General features: G+C 52.3%; 1 protein-coding gene across 2 annotated transcripts; it reads right to left on the reverse strand.

The window, feature by feature from the left end:
• Nucleotides 1-4,701: 4,701 nt before the first annotated feature.
• CD177 (CD177 molecule) lies at nucleotides 4,702-23,919 on the reverse strand. Of its 2 annotated transcripts, none has more exons than XM_032172731.2 (9): nucleotides 23,854-23,919; nucleotides 13,404-13,544; nucleotides 13,004-13,189; nucleotides 11,638-11,760; nucleotides 11,312-11,428; nucleotides 6,666-6,806; nucleotides 5,743-5,928; nucleotides 5,492-5,626; nucleotides 4,702-5,008 (listed from the first exon to the last, which is right to left on the reverse strand). In XM_032172731.2, the coding sequence occupies exons 2-9, from the start codon at nucleotides 13,438-13,440 to the stop codon at nucleotides 4,776-4,778; spliced, it is 1,158 nt and encodes a 385-aa protein (XP_032028622.1). In that variant the 5' UTR covers nucleotides 13,441-13,544; nucleotides 23,854-23,919; the 3' UTR covers nucleotides 4,702-4,775. The 2 variants fall into 2 exon arrangements, with proteins under 2 accessions (XP_032028622.1, XP_032028621.1); XM_032172730.2 differs by lacking the exon at nucleotides 23,854-23,919 and adding an exon at nucleotides 13,631-13,685.
• Between the last annotated feature and the right edge of the window lie 50 nt (nucleotides 23,920-23,969).

Here is a 23,969-nt window from a genome sequence, read left to right on the forward strand (position 1 = left end):
TGGGGATGGGAAGAGTCCAGTCTGACTCACTGTGAGGCCTTGCTGAAGCTGTCTTTCCCTGATAGTGCAGCCTTCCCTGAATCCAGGGCTGGAGTGACCTCGATCTGCACAGATGTCTCCAAAAAGAACAAAGACCAAGGTCTCTGGTGCAGGCCCTTCTGGGAGAGGGCACTTCTCAAGGTGGGCGTCAGGGGTGGGTGTGGCCCTGGTTCTAGAGGGTGGTGTGGCTCCAGAACGCACGCACAGCACTAAAACATCCCTGTCCACCCCCAACTCGCCATTAATTAATTAATTAATTAATTTATTTTTAAGAGGAGGAGGGGTGCAAGGGCGGTGACCGCCCGGACCCTCTTCTCCTCCGCCCCCTACAGGCCCACCGCTCAGATGGCCACACGCGCGGCCGCAGCCACCGCTACCTCCTGGCCCACAGCCACCCCTCGAATAGGGGCCACCGGGCCACCCTCCGACGTGCCTTGTTCGCTCCCCCAGCCCCGATGCCCGTGGTCGAGTCCGGGCAGAACGAGGAGAAGACCTGGCTCCCAAACAGGACGCTGCGGGGGCGGCCCTCACCGCCCCTCCACCCCCGGAAGCGCATGTTCCCTGCGGCCCTCGGAAAGCCCAGAGGGCGGGGCGGGCGCCTCCTGAGGGCATTGCGGGCTCGGGCAGGCTCGCGGGAGAGACGTCACTGGTTCCCATACCAGAGGCCGGGGTGGGGGTATGGGGACGCGGGGGACCCCCGGGATTGAGGAAGGAAGGATTGATGGCTCTGCACACACGCTGCGAGGCGGACACACGCCTGTGTGGAGGGCTAACTTTCAACAGATCCCTTTCAGGGAGCTACTCTGCTGCAGAGAAAACTCGGACCCAGAAGCAGCTCCTCTAGGGATGGTTTAGCGCCAGGTTCCCCACAAATGCGCCTTTCGTGAAGGGCGAGGGGCCGGCCACCCTTCCCACTGCCGGTTTCCCAAGACAATGAGCTCTCCGCCTGGGGCCTCAACCCTGCTGCACTGCGTCCTGTTGGCGAGGACCGGCTATCCCAGGCCAACCGAGACTCCATGGCGCTGCCCTATTGTTCTGCCTGGGCATATTCTGACTTAGAGGCCTTCAGTCAGCATCCCACGGATGGCAGCTTAGCCCAGTGGTCCCTCATCCAAGCGCAGGCACCAAACGTCTGAACCTGGGGACCTGTGGTACCGGGCAGGATCACCATGGCAACCACGCATGCTCACTAGAGTGAAATCAACCTGTTTCACATGGTCTAATCCCCGCTCTGGTTTTCTTTTCTTTCCTTTTCTCTTTCTTTCTTTTCTTTCTTTCTTCTTTCTTTCTTTCTTCTTTCTTTTTCTTTCTTTCTTTTTCTTTCTTTTTTTCTTTCTTTTCTCTTTCTTTCTCCTTTCTTTCCTTTCCTTTCCTTTCCTTTCCTTTCCTTTCCTTTCCTTTTTTCTTTTTAGATGGAGTTTCGCTCTTGTTGCCCAGGCTGGAGTTCAGTAACACCATCTCAGCTCACTGCAACCTCCGCCTCCCGGGTTCAAGCAATTCTCCTGCCTCAGCCTCCCGAGTAGCTAGGATTACAGGCATGCGCCACCACGCCCGGCTAATTTTTGTATTTTCAGTAGAGATGGGGGTTTCACCATGTTGGCCAGGCTGGTCTCGAACTTCCGACCTCAGGTGATTCGCCCACTTTGGCCTACCAAAGTGCTGGGATTACAGGCGTGAGCCACAGCCCCAGCCCCAGCTCAGGTTTTCTGAGTGGGTGAACAACCCAACCTTGGTGAATTCCGTCTTCCAATGATAGGAAGAGCCCACATCCAAGAATCAAAAGGATTAAAAAGCCACAGGACACGGTGGCTCAGGCCTGCGATACCATTTATTTTGGAGGCTGAGGCGAGAGGATCACTTGAGCGCCGATCACATAGCTCACATAGCACAGTTAGCTATGGTGGCACCACTGCAGTCCAGCCTGTGCCACAGAATGAGACCCTGTCAAAAAAAAAAAAAAAGCCTCATTCCTATGATTGCTTTCCTGCTGCAAATCAGTTATCCTTGTGACGACTTTTCTCACACCCCCTTTTTAAAACTCAAAAGGTCAGAAGGATCCTGAGGCCCTGCTTTCACCGTCTGAACTCCTGCTGCAAATCCAAGACCCAAGAGCTTTTGCCCTCCTGCCCCACGGGAGGCTTCTGTCTTCCTAAGCTGCCTTAGGACACCTGCATTCAGACGTGTGTCCCAGTCTCCCCATCTAGCGCTGCCCCTGGTGAGCTTGGCTAAGGCTTGGCGCCAGAAGCCAGAGCCTCTCTCGAAACTCGCGCCCGACACCCCCACCAGGTTAGTGAGAAAACAATCAATAGTGGAATTTCACCCACAGCCAGCAAGGCGCATGTACCTGCCTCGCCTCCATGCGGGAAATGGAGATGGAGGCGGGACCGCCCACTGATCCCCCTCCCCTGTCTCTTCACCGTGTTTCAATCAGGCCCAGCGGGTTCTTCTTTCCCGCAGGTTCCGCCAAGCCTGTCCCTTGGCTGTGGTGTCGCTGGATGCTACGTAGGGACGGTGGGAATAGCGTCTATCCATTCGCGCGCATCACTAATTACATGGGGCATTGCCTCTTTTAAGAGGGTCACGGTTGCTCCTGCCCTTGATCCGGGCTTCATTGCATTCCTTCACTTTGACATTCAGTGCCCTGCACAGAAATCACAAGACGTCAATACCCACAGCAGCCTAAGCCGTGTTTTGTTTTAATTCAACAGATGAAAATCAGAGACCAGGACGGGCTCGGTGGCTCACGCCTGTAATGCCAGCACTTTGGGAAGCCGAGGTGGGAGGATCACTTGAACCCAGGAGTTTGAGACCAGCCTGGGCAACATAGTGAAACCGCTTCTCTACAAAAAAATACAAAAAATTAGCCGGGCGTGGTGGTGCGTGCCTGTCTGTGGTCCCAGTACTTTGGGAGGCCGAGGCGGGCAGATCATGAGGTCAGGAGATTGAGACCATCCTGGCTAATATGGTGAAATCCCGTCTCCACTAAAAATACAAAAAATTAGCCGGGTGTGGTGGTGCGTGCCTGTGGTCCCAGCTACTCAGAAGGCTGAGTCCAGGAGGTCAAGGCCGCAGTGAGCCAAGACTGCACCACTGCACTCTAGCCTGGGCGACCGAGTGAGACCCTGTCTCAAGGGGAAAAAAAAATCAGAGTCCTCCATGCAGATGACACACAATTCCAGTCCTTCCCTCTGTCACAGTAACAATGTGTGATGGTGACAGTGATGTCCTCTTCCCATTGTGCTGGGCACCAGTTCTTTGCCCACAATGAGAGGGAGATGGGGAGGAGATGGCTTCTAATAGCACTGCTGAGGTCCTGGGGGCGGGGCTGCTGGTGCCCAGAGCTGCTTTCTTCCAGTACATTCCACATTGTCTTCCCACCTCCAAAACCTCCTTTGGATGTTATTTCTTACCTGCAATGTAACCCAAATCTTGATTCTTATGGAGAGTGAGTCTTGGATGGCCTTGTCTTTAGTGGGTTTCTATAGTTTTCCATGGAACAGGGCCCTGGCCAAGGAAATGTTACCGCCATGAGTTGCCTGCCTTCAAAAATAGCCTCCTTGTCCCAGCCACCCGACCTCCCTCTGTAATCAGATGCCGTTCCCCCGACTGCAGAGTGACCTCTCCTTTGCCTGCTGTTTTGGAAGCACAAGGGGCACAGGATGGCTGGAGGGCTGTCATGGCTTCCTGCAGATCAGAACTAGAAAGAGATTCCTCATCCACAGCAGCCCAGGGCCACGGGGACAAGGAGCAAGCATTCTCTCAGTGGGCTGGCAGGTGCAATCATGGGAGGCACCCGCCCTTATTCTTCCTGTCTTTCCTGGATCTTTGCATCTGGCCCTGGGAAAAGTGACCCGATAGCCTGGTTGCTGGTTTATAAGATGTGTGGCATCTCCTGTGGGGTGGTGGGGTACGGTCTCCCTCCTGGTGCCCTGATAAGCCACACACGAGCCATTGCGCCAATCTGAGAAGCAGCTGTCTCTGTGTAGTGGGGCACCTGAGACGGTCAGTGGGTTCCATGGGTATGGAGAGAGAGAGAGAGGGAGAGAGAGAGAGACAGCTTACGCCATTATTTCTGCATATCAGAGACTTCTAGTACTTTCACTAATTTTGCTACTGTTATCTAAAAGGCAGAGCCAGGCATACAGGATGGAACCTGAAGGCGGACTAGGAGTGTGACCACTGAAGCACAGCATCACAGGGAGATGGTTAGGCCTCTGGATAACTGTGGGTGGAGCTGACTGATGTCACGCCCTCCATAAGAGGTGGAGGAGTAGAGTCTTCTCTAAACTCCCGCGGGGAAAGGGAGACTCCCTTTCCAGGTCTGCTAAGTAGCGGGTGTTTTTCCTTGACACTGAGGCTACCTCTAGACTGTGGTCTGCTTGGCAACGGGCGACTTCCCAGATGCTGGCATTATCACTAGACCAAGGAGCCCTCTGGTGGCCCTGTCCGGGCATAACAGAAGGCTCGCACTCTTGTCTTCTGGTCACTTCTCACTATGTCCCCTCACCTCCTATCTCTTTATAGCCTGGTTTTTCCTAGGTTATGATTATAGAGCAAGGATTATTATAATATTGGAATAAAGAATAAGTACTACTAATGATTAATTATATTCATATATAATCATGTCTATGATCAAGATCTAGTATAACTCTTGTTGTTTTATATATTTTATTATACTGGAACAGCTCGTGCACTCGGTCTCTTGCCTTGGTACCTGGATGGCTTGCCGCCCACAGTTAGCAGGAAGGGCAAACCGCCCCCCACCAGAGTGCCAGGGCCAGTGCTAGCCCAACCCACCACGTGAGAGACTCCAGGCCCCCAGCCCCACCTCCCTCAGGCTGAGGGGCAGGAGGCGGCTCATCACCCTTCTCACGCACAGAGAAGATCCCGATTTGTCTGGTGTGGTTCAACAAGGAGCTGGAAGGTTGGGCCACGCAGCCCTGAATGCTCATTGTGGTGGTCAGCCCACCTAGAGGGAGAAGACCAAGTCAGAAAGGACACAGAGTACAGCCCAGCCAAATTTGTAAACCCAGGAGTCCAGGCCCCCAGCCCCTCCTCCCTCAAACCCAGGAGCCCAGACCCCCAGCCCCTCCTGCCTCAGACCCAGGAGTCCAGGCCCCCAGTCCTCTCTCCCTCAGATCCAGGAGGCTAGACCCCTAGGCCCTCCTCCCTTAGACCTAGGAGTCCAGGCCCCCAGCCACTCCTCCCTCAGACCAAGGAGCCCAGAGCCGCAGCCCGAGCTCCTCAGACCCAGAAGTCCAGGCCCCCACCCCTCCTCCCTCAAACCCAGGAGCCCAGGCCCCCAGCCCCTCCTCCCTCAGACCAGGAGTCCAGGCCCAGCCCCTCCTCCCTGAAACCCAAGAGCCCAGAGCCCCAGCTTCCTCTTCCCTCAGTCCCAGGAGCCCAGGCCCACCAGCGCCTTCATCCTTGGGGTCCCGCTTGCAGCACTCACCTCCTGAGAGATGAATGTACCCATCATAACAATGAGTGGCGCCCCTGGGGCAGGTCATTCGGGGGGAGTCACTTGAGCAGGTTCCAAAGAGCTGCACACAGGTAGGACACTGCCGGTCTCCTGGGATAGGGGCAGCTGGGGAGCAGAGGGAAGACGGGGGTACATGACTTTGTGCTCAGAGCAGCTGCCCACCTTGGGCTAGAGTCTCTGTGTGTCTGGGCCTCATTTCTCCACCGTCCTGGATCCCATACCTTGAGGAGGGAGGGAGTTCAGCAGGACGCTGCTGCTGCTGGCATTATTGCACAGGTTCGAGGAGCAGAAGTGGGTATAGGAGGCCACAAGCACCCCGGGAGGGGCTGAGTGGATGGTGGTCTTCTGGGAATTTTGAGCCCCAACAGTGCTGCAGCCTTTGGTCCCCACCAGGGTTGATGTGAGTCCTGAGGGTGAGAGGGAAAGCTGGGCTGGGGACTGGGCAGCTCCTAGGGCAGCAGGGGCTCCAGAGCTGGACTCCCTGCCCTTCACAATAACCCCCAGGCAGAGGGTGAATGCCCTGATCACAACTGCATGGGTCATGTTTAGTGTGGGGAAAGCCGGACGCCGGGGCCTGGGTCCTCCCGGAAGTTCTGCCTCCTCCCAGTTCTCGCTCAAACATCACCTTCTCCCTGAGTCTCCCCTGAGCACTGAGCTTAAAATTGCAGCCTTCACCTCACTTTTCCTATCTCCTTTTCCTTGCCAGATTTCTCTCCAGAGCTGGGATCTCCATTCCCTGTACTTTGCTGCTTTTTGTTTGTTTGTTTCCTGTTTCTCAAGGCATATAAAGCTGCAGGAATACAGATGGGATTGGATCTGCAGCGCCTAAAACAAATGCTGGGTAAATATTTCCAGAATGTATGAAGCCAATGAGATTCCTCGGTGTTGGCACGGTTCACCACCCTGGGCAGGGATTACCGCATACATCATCACCCCTACCCAGAAAGGCAGACACTGTCATTCCCACTGCTTCACCCCCAGTTTTCGTAAGGGGAACCCAAGATGTAGAGAGAAGAAGAGTTGGATTGAAAATTGTAGATGTGAAGGGAGCTGAGCAGGAAATTCAGGGGAAAGAATCCAGTGGGGTGGAGGGAGCTGCCAGGGACTTGGGACAGGTGTTCATCTTCTACCTCTGTCCACGCACCTCCATCAACGAGCAGCAGCGTCTCCTGACACACCTGCCCCGCCTCGCACATCTTGGTATTAGATGTGGTCCAATCAGTGGGTTTTTGAGCCGAGTTTCTCTGCGTCTCCACGGTGGTCCCCTGATGACAGGTCAGAAAATCTGGGGAGAGGAAACCCAGGGTCTGTGTAAGCCAGGAACCCACCATGTCTGTCCCTCCACGTCCTGGGCTAGGGAAGGTGATCTTGCTCTTGAGTCACACTCCAGGTAACCTGGCCACGGAGTCCCTCAACCACGGATTCAGAAGGGACTTGGGAGTCCAAACCCCACCTGCATCGTTCCCTGTTTCTGCTTGAACACCCGCAGGGACGTCCTCTCGCAGCCCTGTGGGAACGGCCGTTCCTTGCTTCAGCTGTGAGAGCAATGGAAGCTCTTCCTTATCCTCTGCCCATCTCTGCTTCCCCATCTGAGCTTTAAGGTCCTCATTTCAATAATAAGGAAGACAGCCTGAGACCTTTCTCATACCTTTCAGTTGCAAAGCCCTATGCTCCAAACAAAAGATGCGAAGGGCCGGGATGGGCTGAGCACTGCCGCTGAGCACTGCCTCTGCACCTGGCTGACGTCATTGCTTCCCACGGATCCACCCATCTCAGGTCCCAGGGAACTCAGCTTATCTAGGATGCCTCATTTCCCCACAGCACCCCAACAGTAGGTGGTGTCATCACAATCAACACCCTCATTTGCAACAAGGGAAACAGGCAGGATTGCTCAGTAGCTGCCCATGCCACACAGCCTGTGAGCGGCAGAGGTAGGCTGGGAACCCAGGGACTCTGGACCCTCAGGGTCGGGGTTGGGAGCAGGAGGGAGACAGGTACTGATGACCATCCTCGGCTACCTTGGCCCCGAGGCCCTCAAGGCTCTAGTGTGAAACCACAGCCCCCGGCCTTCCCTCGTGGCCATCACAGAGCAGGGGGGATCGGTCCCATGATGCAGGGACTCTTAGGCTGAGCCCCCAGCTTCCACCAACACATGCGACCTGCAGAACGGATGCCACCCTGGAGGGCTGCTCATTTGCATACTTCACAGATGACAAAATCAAAATCATGGCTCCTGCTCCCTTCTCCCACCCTTCTCTCTCCGCTCCCATCTCCCCTACTTATGCCTGTGGCGGCTCGTTTCTGCCGGCCTGGCTGATTGGTGCTGTCCTGGACTACTCCCTTTCTCTCCCACGTTGTGTTCCTCAAGAAATCCTACTGGCTTGAGCTGCAGAAAATCTTCAAAACCCAACCCCACGTCACCACCTCTGCTGCTTCCAAGCCCCCCTTGGCTCCCACCTGACTCCTGGGGCTCTCCCTGCGCCCGCCTGTCACTGTTCCTCCCGCTCCATTCTTCACCCAGCAGGCAGAGGGAGGCTGGGTAAACCTAAGTCAGTTCATGTCACTCCTCTGCTCTGAAGACTCCAGGAGGTCCCCATTCTGGAGAATAAAATTCTAAGCCCTTCCAATGGCCTGGGAGGCCTGATAAGAGGCGGCCGCCTCCCTGCTCCATGCAGGTGTCCTACTCCGCTCCCTCCAGCACTCTGCTCTGCACAGGTGCTTCTGGCAGGCACTCACCCACCCCATGGCCTTTGCATCTGCTTCCGCCCCATGTCTGCAACCATCCCCTCCTCTTCCCCAAATCCAGGGAAAGAGGCTCCATGAGATATGGACTTTTGAAGTGAAGTGAAGTGAAGTGAAGTGAAGCTGAGGCTGGAATGCTGTTTCAGCAGCAGAGCAGGGCCCGGGACCCACGTGTCCCTCAGACGCAGGCTCTTCCCTGCTCTCTCACTGGGACCGCTGCCCAGCTCCTCTAGGGGCAGCCAGGGCCTTAGCTGCCCGGGCCCCTTGGTTCTTCACAAGGGGCTGCTGCCATGGCCCCTTTTAGTAACCTGCATCCTTGCACCCAGCCCTCCCACTGCTGTGGCTTCTTATAAGCGGTTCCATCACCCTGAAGCCTCTTCTCTCCTGCACTTGGTCCCCAACGTCTTGTTGTTCCACCAGTTTCTGATGCCTGGTCTTGTGATGCTCACTGTCTGCTAAACTGCTGAACTGCACTTCACCGGGGAAGGCAAAACATCCTCCAAGATCTGGCTCCAGTGTTGGAAGCAGAATATGAATCTCCGGCCGGGCGCGGTGGCTCCCGCTTGTAATCCCAGCACTTTGGGAGGCCGAGGCGGGCGGATCACGAGGTCAGGAGATTGAGACCACGGTGAAAACCCGTCTCTACTAAAAATACAAAAAAATTAGCCAGGCGTGGTGGCGGGCGCCTGTAGTCCCAGCTACTCGGAGAGGCTGAGGCAGGAGAATGGCGTGAACCCGGGAGGCGGCGCTTGCAGTGAGCCGAGATTGCGCCCCTCCGCCCCCCCCCCGGGACAAAGGGGGGAGACCCCGTCTCCCAAAAAAAAAAAAAAAAAAAAAAAAGAATATGAATCTCCATGAACAGCACTGATTTGTGCATAGTAGCTGTGTTTTATGTGGTGTGTTCGTGTAGTGTGTGCGCATGGGGTGTGGGGGAGCATGCGTGCTGTGTGCAGGTGTGTGTGCTGTGTGTGTGTAGTACACACGTGGGGGGTGTGGTTGTATGGGGTGCGTGGTGTGTTCATGGTATGTTTGTGTGGTGTGTACACGTGTAGACATACTGCGTGTGATATATGTGGTATGTGTTTGTTTTGTGTGTTTGGTGTGGTGTGTGTTCTGTGTATCTGTGTTTTGTTTGCATGTGGTGTGTGTGGCATGCCAGGTGTTTTGTGTGTATTGTGTGTTGTGTGTGGTATGTATTGCAGTCCGATATGTTGAGAGGGAGAGTGTGTGTGGTGCCTGACGTGTAGTGTGTATGTGGCATACACACTACATGTACACGTAGTAATTGTGCAGTTGTGTGATGCATTTGTGTGTGTTGTGCATATTGTGTGCTCTGTGTGTGATTTGTGTTCCATATGTGGTATGTCAGGGGTATGGGGGAGTGTGTGTGTGGTATGTGATGTGTGGTGTGTATGTGGCATGGTGTGATGCATTCGTGTCTGCTGTGCTTATTGTGGGCTGTGTGTGTGGCATGTGGCGTCTGATTTGTTTCTGAAATACCTTCTGGGTTATCATGTCATCTGGTCCCAGAGACCAGGGCCAGATCCTTAACACCAGCATCAGTCAAAAGGAAAGATAAATGGTCAGACCCTGCCCTCCGTGCTCCACAATCTTCCATGGCTCCCCTGCCTTCAGGAGAGGGTCCACCCCTCAGCCTGGGTTTTCAGGTACTTGAGCGACCACCAGGTTCCCCACTTAGCTCTTCCTCCCCCACCGGTATCCATTCTGAAGCCATGCCAGTTCATTTGCTCCTCAGCCTCACACCTGCAGTGCTTTTGGCTTGGAGCCGCTCCCTCTTCGACCCCACACCCACCTTGTCCACCTGGAAAACTTCTAATCACCCCCAATCCCAGCTGTACCCCTTCATCTTGATGAGTCCTTCTCAGGTAGAGGGAGGGACTCTTCTTGAAAACAGCAGCCTCACTCCCACCTCTAGGCCTATACAGCTGCTACACACTGTTCCCTCTGCCACCAATGTCCTCTTCCTCTTCTACCAATAAGCTGTAGGTCATCTTTAACACACAGTTCACAGGCCACCTCCTCTGTAAAGCCCTCCTTGACTCTCTACCCCAACAACATCAGTATCTTCCTCCTCTGAGCTGCCCCAGTCCCCACATCCCCGTTTGCCACAGCCCTGATCACCTCAAGCTGTGACCATCTGTGTCTGTAGCACCTCCCCCTCCTAGTCCTGGAGGCTCTTCAGGTAGAAACAGGGTCTGACTCATGAGGGAGCTTTGCTCAAGTGAGCCCTCCGTGTCCTCACTTGAACAAACACCTCCTAGTGCCCTTCCTGAGCTGGCTCCTGAGCTACCCAAGGCTGGAAACCCTGGTGCCAGTGGTACCAAGCCCCTGGCCTCGGGCTCCCAGCCCAGCTAGGGAGAAACAGCCAAATACACAGAGGAATGTATGCAGAACTCACACAACTCTCTCTTCTAAGCTCTAAGGGTTAGTGTGATGTGGGCAGACAAGGAAACTGAGGCACCGGCAGGGAGGACTTTGCTCCTAGGAGGGAAGCTGGGATTCCTAGAAAACCCCCACCTCCCCACCATGGCTTCCTGTTGCTTTGGAGCCCTTCTTATGGAGACATTCCCTGGCACTCTCTTCCATAGCAGCACCTAAATGGGTAAGTGGGGACCCTCTCAGTGTCCTCCTTTAACTCTTGCTTTCTCTGTTACACCTGAAGTGCCCTTGATTTTCTCTCTGATGTTCTCTCCTGTGCAGGCAAGGCTGCTGGGGCTCTCCAGCACCATGGGTGGGGCGGGGGCTGGTGAGGGTGGTAGAGAGGCTACGGTGGCCTAGGGAAGTGGGACACCTAGGGTTACCCAAGGCCAAGGGTGTGGAGACACAGAAATTGAAGCAACCACTCTCAGCAGCTTGAGAGCCAGCAGGGGCCCCAGCACTCACTGTTGCCTAAAGCCACATGCCAAGCAACCCACCCTGCACCCTTGACCTTCCTCCTGCTGGCTTTGGTGTGATGGCTCTGGATGCCCCATGTGTCATCGTGCCCTGAGGCTGCGGTGCAGGGCACAGCCTAGGGGCGGGACTCACCTTTCGTATTGCAGTTCTCAGTCATACCCAAGGGCCCAATTTCCTGCGTCCCATTGAGCAGGTTGCAGCCCGGCTGGGGCATGCATCCCTGGACTCTCAGCTTTGAGAAGATGCCTCCTGCAGAAAGGGGGAGTGAGGGAGAGTCAGTGATGCTGCCTTGAGGACCACCCAACCCTCAGAGGCAGGCATAGCTCCAGGAAGCCAGGCCCACCCTCCTCTGGGTCTCATGCCATGCCTCAGCTCACCCTCGCTCCCCAAAGACTAAGATCTCAGTCCCCAGACCTTCCTGTTCAGTCCCCGCAGGGACCCCGATGTCCCAGGCTTACCTCCTCTGAGCCTGAGGAGGCCATTATAACAATGTGTGGTCCCCTTGGGGCAGATCTCTTCTGTTGTCCCCTCCAGACAGCCTTCCATAGACAAGCAGACTGGGCACCTCAAGGATCCTGCGCCTAGGGAAGTGACAGACCGAGTGAGGGGGCACTGAGAGGGCACTGGATTTGATCAGGTACCTTCTCTGCACCCCACTTTTGCTGGCCTCAGGAGTCAACTGCTCAGCCTTCCTAAAGGGGCCTTCTGCAGCTCCCATCATGGGATCTGGATGTGGGAAAATAAAGAAGCGTAACCCATGAAAGAGGAAGGGAGAGAGCAGGAAGTCTTGGTAGAGGCACCAGGGCTGGGTACAGAAAGTGGTCTTGGCTGGGTGTGATGGCTCACACCTGTAATCCCAGCACTTTGGGAGGCTGAGGCAGGCAGATCATGAGGTCAGGAGTTCAAGACCAGCCTGGCCAACGTAGTGAAACCCTGTCTCTACTAAAAATACAAAAATTAGCTGGGCGTGGTGGCGGGCTCCTCTAGTCCCAGCTACGTGGGAGGCTGACGCAGGAGAATCGCTTGCACCCGGGAGTCGGAGGTTGCAGTGAGCCGAGATTGCGCCACTGCACTCTAGCCTGGTCGACACAGCGAGACACTTTCTCAAAAAAAAGATAAAAGGGGGGGTTCTTGGGGGGCAAGTGGGGGTGGGAGGTGGGCAGGGTGGAGGAGGGGCCTGCTGAGGCCAAATGTAGACTCAGACATGGCCAAGTCTGAACCTTTCAACAAAGTCTGGCCTTCGGAGGGGAGACACAGAAGCACACTCCTTGGTCAAGGGAACCGGGGGTGCCCTGGAACGAGCCAGTGCCTTCACCTGCAAGTGCTACTGAACCTCCAAGAACAGGAGACTTCTGTGTTCACAAGCTGTTCCAATAAAAGAAGCGCAAAGTATCTGCCTAGATTCTTTATAACACCAGCCAAGGAAAGTGGAAAGTTACAGCTCAGTCTCCCTCAGGAAGAGGAAATATCAAAAACCCTGCGGGAGAACTTCTTGAACCAAACGCAACAGAATAAAAAAAAGAATGCAGGGTGACCCAGTTAATGGGGATTTCATATCAGAAATCCGTCCTGTTTGCTCTTAGAAGAGGAGGGATGCGGGGATTCCCGGGTGGCAGAGGTCAGTGGGAGGGATCCGGAGTGCGTGGGGAGGGACGGAAGGGGAGGGGGGCGGGGCGAGGGTCAGGGAGCAGTCAGGGGAGGGATGGAGCGAGCGAGGGGCAGGATAGCGAGCGAGGGTGGGAGGGACTCCGTAACAGCCCCTCTGTGCTCAGCTGAACCCCTCCTGGCAGCCCCTCCCTCTCCTCCCTCTCCTCCCGCAGGCACCTGCTGGGGGCTGCGGGGCCCAAAGCGGGGCGGAGGTAAGGAGGTTGTTGCAGAAGTCCTCCTGGCGGCACACGAAGGTGTAGGAGACCAGGGAGAGGCCGGGGCCCATCCGGTGCTCAGTGACGCGGGGCTCCTGGTCCTTGGACTCCGTGCAGCCCTTGGAGAGCACCACGCTCACCTGGGGTCCTGGACCGAGAGAGGGAGGCAAGCGAGGATGGAGGTCAGGGCTCCAGGGTCCTGGAGGGAGACGCTGCTACATGGCGTAGGCTGAGAGGCTGGAAAGGGGATCACCGGGACCCTAGGAGTCGATCCCCCCGGAGGGGTGGCTCCCGAGTCCCTGCACAGGGATGGAGGGACTGAGGGGACAAGGCGGGGTCTCTGCACCCCAGGGCCTTCTCACCACTCTCAATGAGCACCAACGTGTCCTGGCACCCCATGCCGCTGGCGCAGCTGGTGTTCTTAGGGGTCCATTGCAGGGGTAGGTCGGACAGATTCCACACATCCTGAATTGTCGCAAATTGGCAGAACAGCGCCTGCACTCCTGGAGTGGCAAGAGCAAATCCGTCTCAGCAGGGTTCCCTTGCCCCGCTTCCAGGGAATCTCCTCCAGGCTGGGGTTGTCACTCACCCGGCAGTGGGAAGGTGACCCCCAGGAGGGCCAGCAGTAACACCGGGCTCATGACCGCTCTGTGGCTGGTAATCTCTTTCTGCTTTTTCAGCAGGAAACAAGTCCTTTATACCAGCCCTTGAACAGCCAGCCCAGAAAAGGGTGGGGAGGGGAGGGCCTTGCTAAATGGAGGCCTGGGCCCCACCGCAAGTCTCAATGGCCCCAACGGCCTATCAGGGACCCCCTTTCTTCCTCAGACCTTTGGGTCCAGGCGTCCAGCCCCTCCTCGCTCAGATGGAGAGTCCATGACCCCCAGCCCCTCAGCCCCTCCTCCCTCAGACCCAGGAGTCCAGACCCCCAGTCCCTCCTCCCTCAGACCCAGGAGTCCAGACCCCCAGTCCCTCCTCCCTCAGACCCAAGGGTCCAGGCCCCAGGCCTCCCTCTCTCAGACCCAGGAGTCCAGGCCCCCAGTCCCTCCTCCCTCAGACCCAGGAGTCCAGGCCCCCAGGCACTCCTCCCTCAGACCCAGGAGTACAGGACCCCAGGCCCTCCTCCCTCAGACCCAGGAGTCCAGGTCCCCAGGCACTCCTCCCTCAGACCCAGGAGTCCAGGCCCCCAGTGTTTCCTCCCTCAGATCCAGGAGTCCAGGCCCCCAGTGCTTCCTCCCTCAGACCCAGGAGTCCAGGTCCCCAGACCCTCCATAGTTAGAAACTGTGGCATCTTGACCCTAGGTTCCCCCGGTCCAGACTCCCAGCCCTCTTTCCTCCTGAGCCCAGCTATGTGGTTCGCCACCCCCACCCTGTTTCTCCAGTAGTTTGGGAAGGCAGTTGCCTCATTTCTCATGGGCTCCCTTGCCACCTCTGTACCCCAGATGGGGAAATGGCCCAACTACCTGTGAGGACGTTGTGCAGTGGGCATCGGCTTGTCCCCATGTCTTCCGGTCCTAGTTTCTACCCTCCACTGGCTTCCCACTTCTCTGTTCTTTCTCTTTCCTTCCTATATTGCTTTTCTTTGGATTCTCCTTTTCATGCTTTTCTCTCGTTTTCTCTTCTATTCTCTACCTTCACAGTACAACATAGGACTCAATCCCCAGCTTCCTACTACCAGGAAAGGCTTGGCCAGAGGTGGAGTAGAGACTGAATATCTACGAAAGAATTAGGATATATCTGAAAAATGCAACATTTATTTGCTGGAAGGCGATGGGAGAGCAGTGTTGTGCTGAAAAACAATACCCACAAATCCTGCCTTGTAGTGTTGGCCTATTTCTCTGGTGTAAATACTCATAAGCATGTCTGATTTTAAGCTACCAACAGTTTGCCAACCGGACTGATGAAATCCCTAGCTATTTAACCATTGGCCTTTCCAGGGCTGTACAAACCAGCTGTAACACACTGGGGAGGAGGAAGACAGGAAGGAACCAGGGGTATCTGTCAGTGACTGCAGAGGGACGTTGGGGGTGTCAGTGATGGAGAGAGGAGAAGCAGAAGAGGGAAGGCGAGAGCAGGAATAGCAGAGAAAGAGAAATGAATGTGACCTGCAATTACATGTTTAAAATTTTTGACATCTCTATAGATTTTATCTTTATTTGTCTTTGCAAGTTTATTGCAAGTTTAATATTTGCCACACAGACAGGGAAGTGTTTGATCTCCTGCTATGTCTCCACCACCTACATGGCATATAGTACATGCCCAATAAGTTTTTTTCTTTTTTTTTAGAAACAATCTTGCTCTCACCTATGCTGGAGTACAGTGGTGCAATTGTAGCTCACTGCAGTTCACTACAGCCTCCATCTCCTGGACTCAAGCAACTCTCCCACCTCAGCCTCCCGAGTAACTGGGACTACAGGCGTGCACCACCATATCTGGCTAATTTTTGTAGAGACAGGGTCTCACTATGTTGCCCAGGCTGGTCTTGAACTCCTGGGCTCATGTTATCCTCCCTCCTTGGCCTCCCAAAGTGCTGGAACTATAGGCATGAGCCACCAAGCCCCAGCCTCAATATTTATTGAATGAATGAATGAATGAATGAATGAATGAAAAGGAGAAGACAAGAGCAGAGCCCTCACTCCATTTGTACAGGTCGTGCACCCTAGAAATCTTGCCCCCTCCGCAGCAATTCATGTTGTCACTGTGTGAATGGTGCCCTGGAATTGTGCATGGCCTGAAGCAGTTTTCCTGATGGAAGAGGGAAGGGAAGGGTGGGCAAAGAGGCAAACAGGGTCATAGGTACTCAATTAAGTGTGTTACTTTAACATACATGTGGTCAATAATCATATGAAAAAAAGCTCAGCATCACTGATTATTAGAGAAATACAAATCAAAACCACAATGAAATACAGCCTCACACCAGTCAGAATGACTATTATTAAAAAGTCAAAAATTACACACGCTGGGAGAAAAAGGAACACTTAGACATTGTTGCTGGAAGTGTAAATTAGTTCATCCATTGTGGAAGACAGTGTGGCGATTCCTCAAAGACCTAGAAGCAGAAATACCACTCGACCCAGCAATCTCCTTACTGGGTATGCACCCAAAGGAATATAAATCAGTCTATTATGAAGATGCATGCACAGGTATGTTCATTGCAGCACTATTCACAATAGCAAAGATGTGGAATCAATCGAAATGCCCATCAATGGCAGATTGGATAAAGAGAATGTGGTACATATACACCATGGAATACTATGCAGCCATAAAAAGAATGAGATAATGTTCTTGGTAGGAACACGAATGGAGCTGGAGGCCATTGTCCTTTGCAAACTAACACAGGAACAGAAAACCAAATACCACATGTCTTCACTTGTAAGTGGAAGCTAAATGATGAGAACACATGGACACTTAGAGGGGAACAACACACACTGAAGCCTATCAGAGGGTGGAGGGTGGGAGGACAAGGAGGAGGGAGAGGATCAGGAAAAATAACTACTGGGTACTAGGCTTAATACCTGGGGGGATGAACTCATCTGTACAACAAACCCCCACGACACAAGTTTACCCATATACTAATAACAAACCTGCACACATACTTCTGAACTAAAATAAAAGTTAAATTTTTTAAAAAGGTCTTGCTTTAGTCAACAAATGTTTACTGAGGCTGGAATATGTGCCAGACACCATGCTAGTGGCTGGGGATACAGAGAAGCCAAGAAGGAGGAGGCCACTGCTTTTTGTCATGCTCACAGCCTCTGACGGGACAGACTCTAAACAAACACACAAACATGAAAAATCTTAGGTGGTTCAGGGTGCTGGACAGAGCGTGAAAACCTGGTGAGGTCAAAGTAGGCAACTGAACCGGCTGCTTTGGCTGGTAAGAAATCAGTGAGGACCTTCCTGAGGAGGTGGCATTTAGCTGTGAGCAGAATGGAAAAAAAAAGAGCCAGGCCTAGAAGGACATGCAGAAAGAGCCTTCCAGGCAGGGCAGGAGCAGGTGCAAAGGCCATGAGGTGAGATCCAGCTTGGCTTAGGTGAGATTCAACTTGGTTTAGGTGAGAATTAGAACGAGATGCCAGGCCTGGGTGTGGTGGCTCACACCTGTAATCCCAGCACTTTGCAAGGCTGAGGTGGGGAACGGCCAAGGTCTATTCCTGAGCTGAAGAGGTGAAGAGGGTGCTGTCCCTGTGGCAAGGGGCTCCCATTGTTCAAGGGCAATTCTCTAGAGAAGGGGCACCTGTGAGACGTTTTCAGCCAACACCAGCTGGCCAAGGGGATGTGGGTAGGATATGCCTTACCCACTCCAGAGCTGGAGACACATTGGATTCCAGGGGCCAGTTCCTAACCACTACACCATGCCTGGATGCATGCGTGTCACTTAATTTCATAACGCGAACAGAGTAATAACAATGATAAACACAACTGTTATGACTGATGCCACAGAGCGCCCCAGTTAACAGCTCCAAGGCATTCGCCTGCAGCACCGCCGGTACTGGGTTTTCTTGTTCTTTTCTTCTCTTTCCTTCGCTGTTAGGTGCAACAATCACAGAAATTCCTTCCTCGTCTTGGTCTTGTAGAAGAGGATGCAGGAGCTGAGAGAAGGGAATGAGCTTGACCAAGACCTCTGAGTCAAGCTGTGGTCAAGCTAGAATCAAGTCTGGGCCCCTCAGCCCCCTGCTTGCAGGGAGAGAGGGGTTGGGAGGGACAAGAACCTCTGATCCCATGTGTCCTCAAAGCAGTCCAAGGGCTCTCTGTTTCCTTTTGTTCCCTACTGTTTCTCCTTCTTGAGCAGCCAGAGTGTTCCCCAAGTTTGAGAAGCCCAGATAGTGCCAGAATTTGCTTCCAATGTTTACCTACCAAAGACAAAGCCAGACTCTGTAGGACCTGGGTGGGGCTTTTTCCGTGGAGATAAAGCCTGCCCTGTTGAGTACAAATATTTCCTCCATGGAGACACTCTTGAAAACACACTCTCCCCACTGAGACTTCTCTTCATGATATCAGAAACGAGTATTTCCCCTGGGGGTTTCCCCAGCTCTGACCCTTGCCTCTGTCTCTGTCCTACTAATCACCTGGGCTGTGACTGTCCCCGTCTGTCTCTCAATCTCAAATTCTTGAACAGGACATCACAGAGGGTCTGGTCCACACAGGAGGGTCAGGGAGGGTCAAGGACCTCCTATCCTACCTAACTTCAAAGCATTCCACCAGCTTTCTATTTCTTTTTATTCCCTAATTTTTTTTTTTAAGACGGAGTCTTGTTCTGTCACCCAGGCTGGAGTGCAGTGGCATGATCTCAGCTCACTGCAACCTCTGCCTGCTGGGTTCAAGAGATTCCCCTGCCTCAGCCTCCTGAGTAGCTGGGATTACAGGCGTGTGCCACCACGCCCAGCTAATTTTTGTATTTTCAATAGAGACAGGGTTTCACCATGTTGTTCAGGCTGGTCTCAGACTCCTGACCTGCGGTGTTTTCATTTTGAAAAATTTCAGGCCGGGCGCGATGACTCACGCCAGTAATCCTAGCACTTTGGGAGGCCAAGGTCGGGTGGATCTATTGAAGTCAGGAGTTTGAAATCAACCTGGACAGCATGGTGAAACCCCATCTCTACTTAAAAAAAAAAAATACAAAAATTAGCCTGGTGTAGTGGCAGGCACCTGTAGTCCCAGCTACTCCGGAGGCCAAGAGGCAGAGGTTGCAGTGAGCCGAGATTGCGCCACTGCACTCCAGCCTGGGTGACAGAGTAAGACTCCGTCTCAAAAAAATAGAAAGAAAAATTTCAAACCTGCAGAAAAGCTGCAAGGATAGTACAGTAAACACAAGTATCCCCTTCACTGGATTCACCCACTCTTCACATTTTACTGTATTTGTTTATACACAAATGATACATGCTTTTAAAATATTCTTAAATTTTAAAAACAAGGAGTAGACGTCATAACTCTCACCACTAAGTGCTTCAGCAAGAACCTTCTTAAGATTATTCTTAAAGGGGCTGGGCACGGTGACTCACGCCTGTAATCCCAGCACTTTGGAAGGATCACTTGAGGTCAGGAGTTCAAGACCAGCCTGGCCAACATGGTGAAACCCCATCTCTACTAAAAATATAAAAATTACCTGAACATGGTGACACACAACTGTAATCCTAGCTACTTGGGAGGCTGAGACAGGAGAATCACTTGAAGCTGGTGGTAGAGGTTGCAGCAGTGAGCTGAGATCACACCACTGTACTCCAGCCTGGGTGACAGAGCCAGGCTCCATCACAAAAAAATAAATAAAAAATTTTTAAAAAGTATAGATTATTCTTTTTTTCTCTCTTGCTCCCTTTTTTTTTAGATGGAGTTTCGCTCTCTCACCCAGGCTGGAGCGAAGTGGCGTGATCTCTGCTCACTGCAACCTCCCCCGCACCGGGTTCAAGCAATTTTCCTCTCCCAGCCTCCCAAGTAGCTGGGATTACAGGCGCCTGCCACCACTCAGGCTAATTTTTGTATTTATAGTAGAGACAGGGTTTCACCATGTTGACCAGGCTGGTCCTGAGCTCTTGACCTCAGGTGATCCACCCGCTTCGGCCTCCCAAAGTGCTAGGATTACAGGTGTGAGCCACCATGCCCAGCCTAAATAGATTATTCTTAAAGACTTTGTCCTATGTAACCATAGACCAGGATCAGACCCGTGTAGTTTACACGGATGCACTGTTGTCTAATAGGAAGCCCATTTCCAGTTTTCCTCTGTTGTCCCAATAACATCCCTCATTGCTTTTTTGCTTTCTGATCAGAACATCCAGGGTCAAGCATGAACTGCACTGCGTTGGCTTTATAAAAGAGAAGCAAAAACTCAGGACCCCAATACACTATGACAGAAGGAAAAAAAAAACTGGAAGCTGAGTCATGCAAGAAACTTCCTTTCCTTTTATTCCTAAGCAGACAGCTACAGAGAAAAGGTTAAGTATTTCCGTAGGTAGCTACTCTATGTTCACCTTATCTTTTTTAAAAAAAATTTTTACTTATTTATTTTTTTTGAGACAGTGTCATACTTTGTCTCCCAGGTTGGGGTGCAGTGGCACAATCGTGGCTCACTGCAACCTCTGTCTCCTGGGCTCAAGTCATCGTCTCACCTCAGCCTCCCGAGTAGCTGGGACTACAGGCACCCACCACCACGCCCAGCTAATTTTTGTGTTTTTTTTGTAGAGATGGGTTTTGCCATGTTGTCCATGCTGGTCTCAAATTCCTGGACTCACGAGATCCTCCCGCTTCAGCCTTTCAGAGTGCTGGGATTACAGGTGTGAGCCACCACGCCTGGCCATATTCACCTTATCTTTCATAACGTGCCAATTTACTGAGCGTGAGATGAATACGTGATTGATTATTCCCCTACCTCCTGCTTTCTCTTACACCATGTGGATTCAGTAATGCGATCACACCCTCCTTCTTTCACCGCCAGCCAGCTTTTCCACTCTAAATATTGAAGCCTCAAAATTATCTTTGGAAAAAGGCACAGACCACAGACTGTTTCTATGATTGCACGGTTTTTTCTAAGTCCTTAACCTTGGCAAAATAAGCTTCTAAGTTGATGGAGACCTGTCTCAGATACCTCTTGGTTTACATCTCATCTCTGGACTCCCCTTTAATCTAGGAGTGCTCCCCAACTGCCTTTCAGTTTCTTTTTTCTTTTTTTGTAAAGTAGTCCACCACCTGCATGTGTCTGACTCGGACTTTATGATTAGAGTAGTTTTAATGGTTTCTGGCAATATTCTTCTACCTGGGTGTCGTGTGTCACATTCAGAAGGCCTTTAATGCCTGTTTCTCAATTCTTGGCTAATTAACAACTGCTCTGTGAGGTAAGCCACGGAGGCCGTGTGAATGTCCTATTCCCCACCACGAGACCGTTCTGTCTCCTTGCACACATTGTGCCCAAGCTACTTCCAGAAAATCCTCTGTGATCACGGCAAATCACATGACGCTTTTGGTCCAGCTCCCCTGCTGCCCTCCTATCCACTCCTCTGCCCATTACAGGAAGCCTTTACACCCAGGCAGCTCAGCACCCAGAGCTGGTTCCATTCATCCCCTTCAAGGAGAGGAAAACCGAGCCCTGGGAAGGAGAAGTAAAGCTGGAGTCACAAAGCCAGGAAATGGTGGCCAGGGGCACGACCCAGGCCTTATAAACAACCTGCACTCTTCCCCCTGCACCACAGCCTGCCGAGGACGCTCATCAGTCATCTCAGTGGTTCACTTCCAATGTCCTCATCTGCCAAGCACCCAGCATGTTCCAGCAAAGACAAATTATTCCTATGGCAAACTGATGTGCATTCAGTTTACAGGACTTTATATTATAAAGAGGAGGGATCTACGGCACTTAATGAAAAGTTACACTTAAAGATTTTCATAGGCCTGGCTGGGTGTGGTGTCTCATGCCTGTAATCCCAGCACTTTGGGAGGCCGAAGCGGGTGGATCACCTGAGGTCAGGAGTTCGAGAGCAGCCTGGTCAACATGGTGAAACCCCGTCTCTACTAAAAATACAAAAATTAGCCGGGCATGGTGGCGTGTGCCTGTAATCCCAGCTACTCGGCTGGGGCAGGAGAATGGCTTGAACCCTGGAGCCAGAGGTTGCAGTGAGCCGAGAGTGTGCCATTGCACTCCAACCTGGGCGACAGAGTGAGACTCCATCTCAAAAATAAAAGGAAAGATCTTTACAGGCCTTCATGTACTGACCAGAGGAGCAAAAATGAATAAAAAGATTACAACACGAGGCTGGCATTGCTGTGCGCCTATATCCTTGAGTGCTGGTGGCCCCATGGATTAGATCAACACCTTGGAAGCCAATTTGACACTAGACCAACAAAGTCCTTTGACCTGGAGTTCCATTTTGGCAAAAAATAATAAATAAATAAATAAATAAATAAAATCCCTAAAGTATATAAAGAGAAAGGAAGTTGTGATATTTGGAAATTGTGGGCTTTGAGTAAAGAGGCTGATATTCTAGACCTGCTATCGTTTCACTATGACCTGAACAATTTACTTCCTCTTTCTAGCCTTCTATCTCTTCCTGCAAAATAAGGCATGGTTTTCAATCTGTTTACCACACAGGAAAAGGAAACAGAAATAGAAATAAATAAAGCCCACTCCAGGAGCAGTGGCTCACGCTTGCGGTCCCAACACTCTGGGAGGCCAAGGTGGGCAGATCGCATGAGCTCAGGAGTTCCAGGCCAGTATGGACAACACAGAGAAACCCTGTCTCTACCAAAAATACAAAAAAGTAGCAAGGCATGGTGGTGTGCACCTGTAGTCCCAGGTACTCGGGAGGCTGAGGTGGAATGATCTCTTGAGCCTGGGAAGCGGAGGTTGCAGTGAGCCAAAATTGCATCACTGCACTTCAGCCTGGATGACAGAGCAAGACCCCCTCTCAAAAAAGACAAAGAAAGAAAGAAATAGACAAAGCCCAATGCTGGCAGTGCTGTGGAACTAACATCTTAGGATTGGTGGAGAGAGTGGACTTAGCACTTGTGGAAAGAGCCGTATTTCCTGGGGGCCATGAGGTCACATATGCCCTGTGAAGACTGACCAGGGAGTGTTGGGCTGCTACCCACATTTCATCTATTCATCAGGCAAAAGTGCTTTAAGGATCATTCCACTTGACTTTCCTTTAAATAAAAATAATGTGGGAATGGAATGGAATTGCCGAGTGGCATGGTGGGTGTATGCTGAAATTTTTAGAAGCTGCCAGACTGCTTTCCATAGTGGTTGTACCATCTTACATTCCCACCAGCAGCGTGAGCATTCCAGTGCCTCCACATCCTTGCCAACACTTGGCATGGTCACTCTTTTTAATCTTAGCCATTCTAATAGTTCTGTAGTGGTATTTTATTGTGGTTTTATTCTGTATGTTTTTCTTGAGACAGAGCCTCATTATGTTGCCCAGGCTGGGGTACAGTGGGCCCATCATAACTCACTTTCTCTTCAGGAAAGTCTTCCCTGATCTTTCAGTCTAGGTCAGAAGCCCAGTAATATACAGTCATGAGGCCCCATATTTATTCTTTTTGTGGTTTTTTTTGAGATGGATTCTTTTTTTTTTTTTTGCACTCCAGACTGGAGTGCAATGGCACAGTCCTGGCTCACTGCAAGCTCCACCTCCTAGGTTCATTCCATCCTTGTGCCTCAGCCTCCCAAATAGCTGGGATTACAGGCATGAGCCACCATACCCAGCTAATTTTTAAATTTTTGGTAGAGACAGGGTATTAGCATGTTGCCCAGGCTGGTCTCAAACTCCTGACTTCATCGGCTTCCCAAAGTGCTGAGATTACAGGCGTGAGCCACCATGCCTGGCTCAAGGTTGATTCCTTTTTTTTTTTTTTTTTGAGACGAAGTCTCACTCTTGTCCCCCAGGCTGGAGTGCAATGGCACAATCTCGGCTCACTGCAACTTCTGCCTCCTGGGTTCAAGCGATTCTCCTGCCTCAGCCTCCAGAGTAGCTGGGATTACAGGCACATGCCACCACGCCCGGCTAATTTTTGTAGTTTTAGTAGAGATGGGGTTTCACCATGTTGGCCAGGCTGGTCTCGAACTCCTGACCTCAGGTGATCCACCTGCCTCGGTCTCCCAAATTGCTGGGATTACAGGCTTGAGCCACTACGCCCAGCCAAGTTTGACTCGTAAGACTACAGCCTTGCTACTTCAGAGTTGGTCTGAGGACTGAAATATATCACCTCTTATCCATCAGGAAATAGCATCACTTCTCTGAGCTTCAGTGTCCTCATTTGAAAATGACAAAAATTCCTGCCCTGCAGGTAGGCGAGAAAGTTCAGAAGTGGTGTGTATAAAGTGCTACTTACCTAGTCAGGTAGTCTTGAGTTTGAAGGCCTGTCTTGTCATTCAGGGGCTGTGGAATGGTCTCAGTGTTGGAACAGGGAGTGGCATTTGATGCTTGGTGTCAGCCTAACCCTCACAG

This window comes from Hylobates moloch, unplaced genomic scaffold, assembly GCF_009828535.3.
Source record: "Hylobates moloch isolate HMO894 unplaced genomic scaffold, HMol_V3 SCAFFOLD_13, whole genome shotgun sequence".
Lineage (NCBI taxonomy): Eukaryota > Metazoa > Chordata > Mammalia > Primates > Hylobatidae > Hylobates > Hylobates moloch.

Coding starts and splice junctions, on each gene's coding strand:
- CD177 (XM_032172730.2), bottom strand. CDS start 13,682: ATGAGCCCGGTGTTACTGCTGGCCCTCCTGGGGGTCACCTTCCCACTG. Junction 5,627..5,742: donor GAACTCCCTCCCTCCTCAAG/GTATGGGATCCA, acceptor TCTGCTCCCCAG/CTGCCCCTATCCCAGGAGAC. Junction 5,009..5,491: donor GTACATTCATCTCTCAGGAG/GTGAGTGCTGCA, acceptor TTCTCCCTCTAG/GTGGGCTGACCACCACAATG.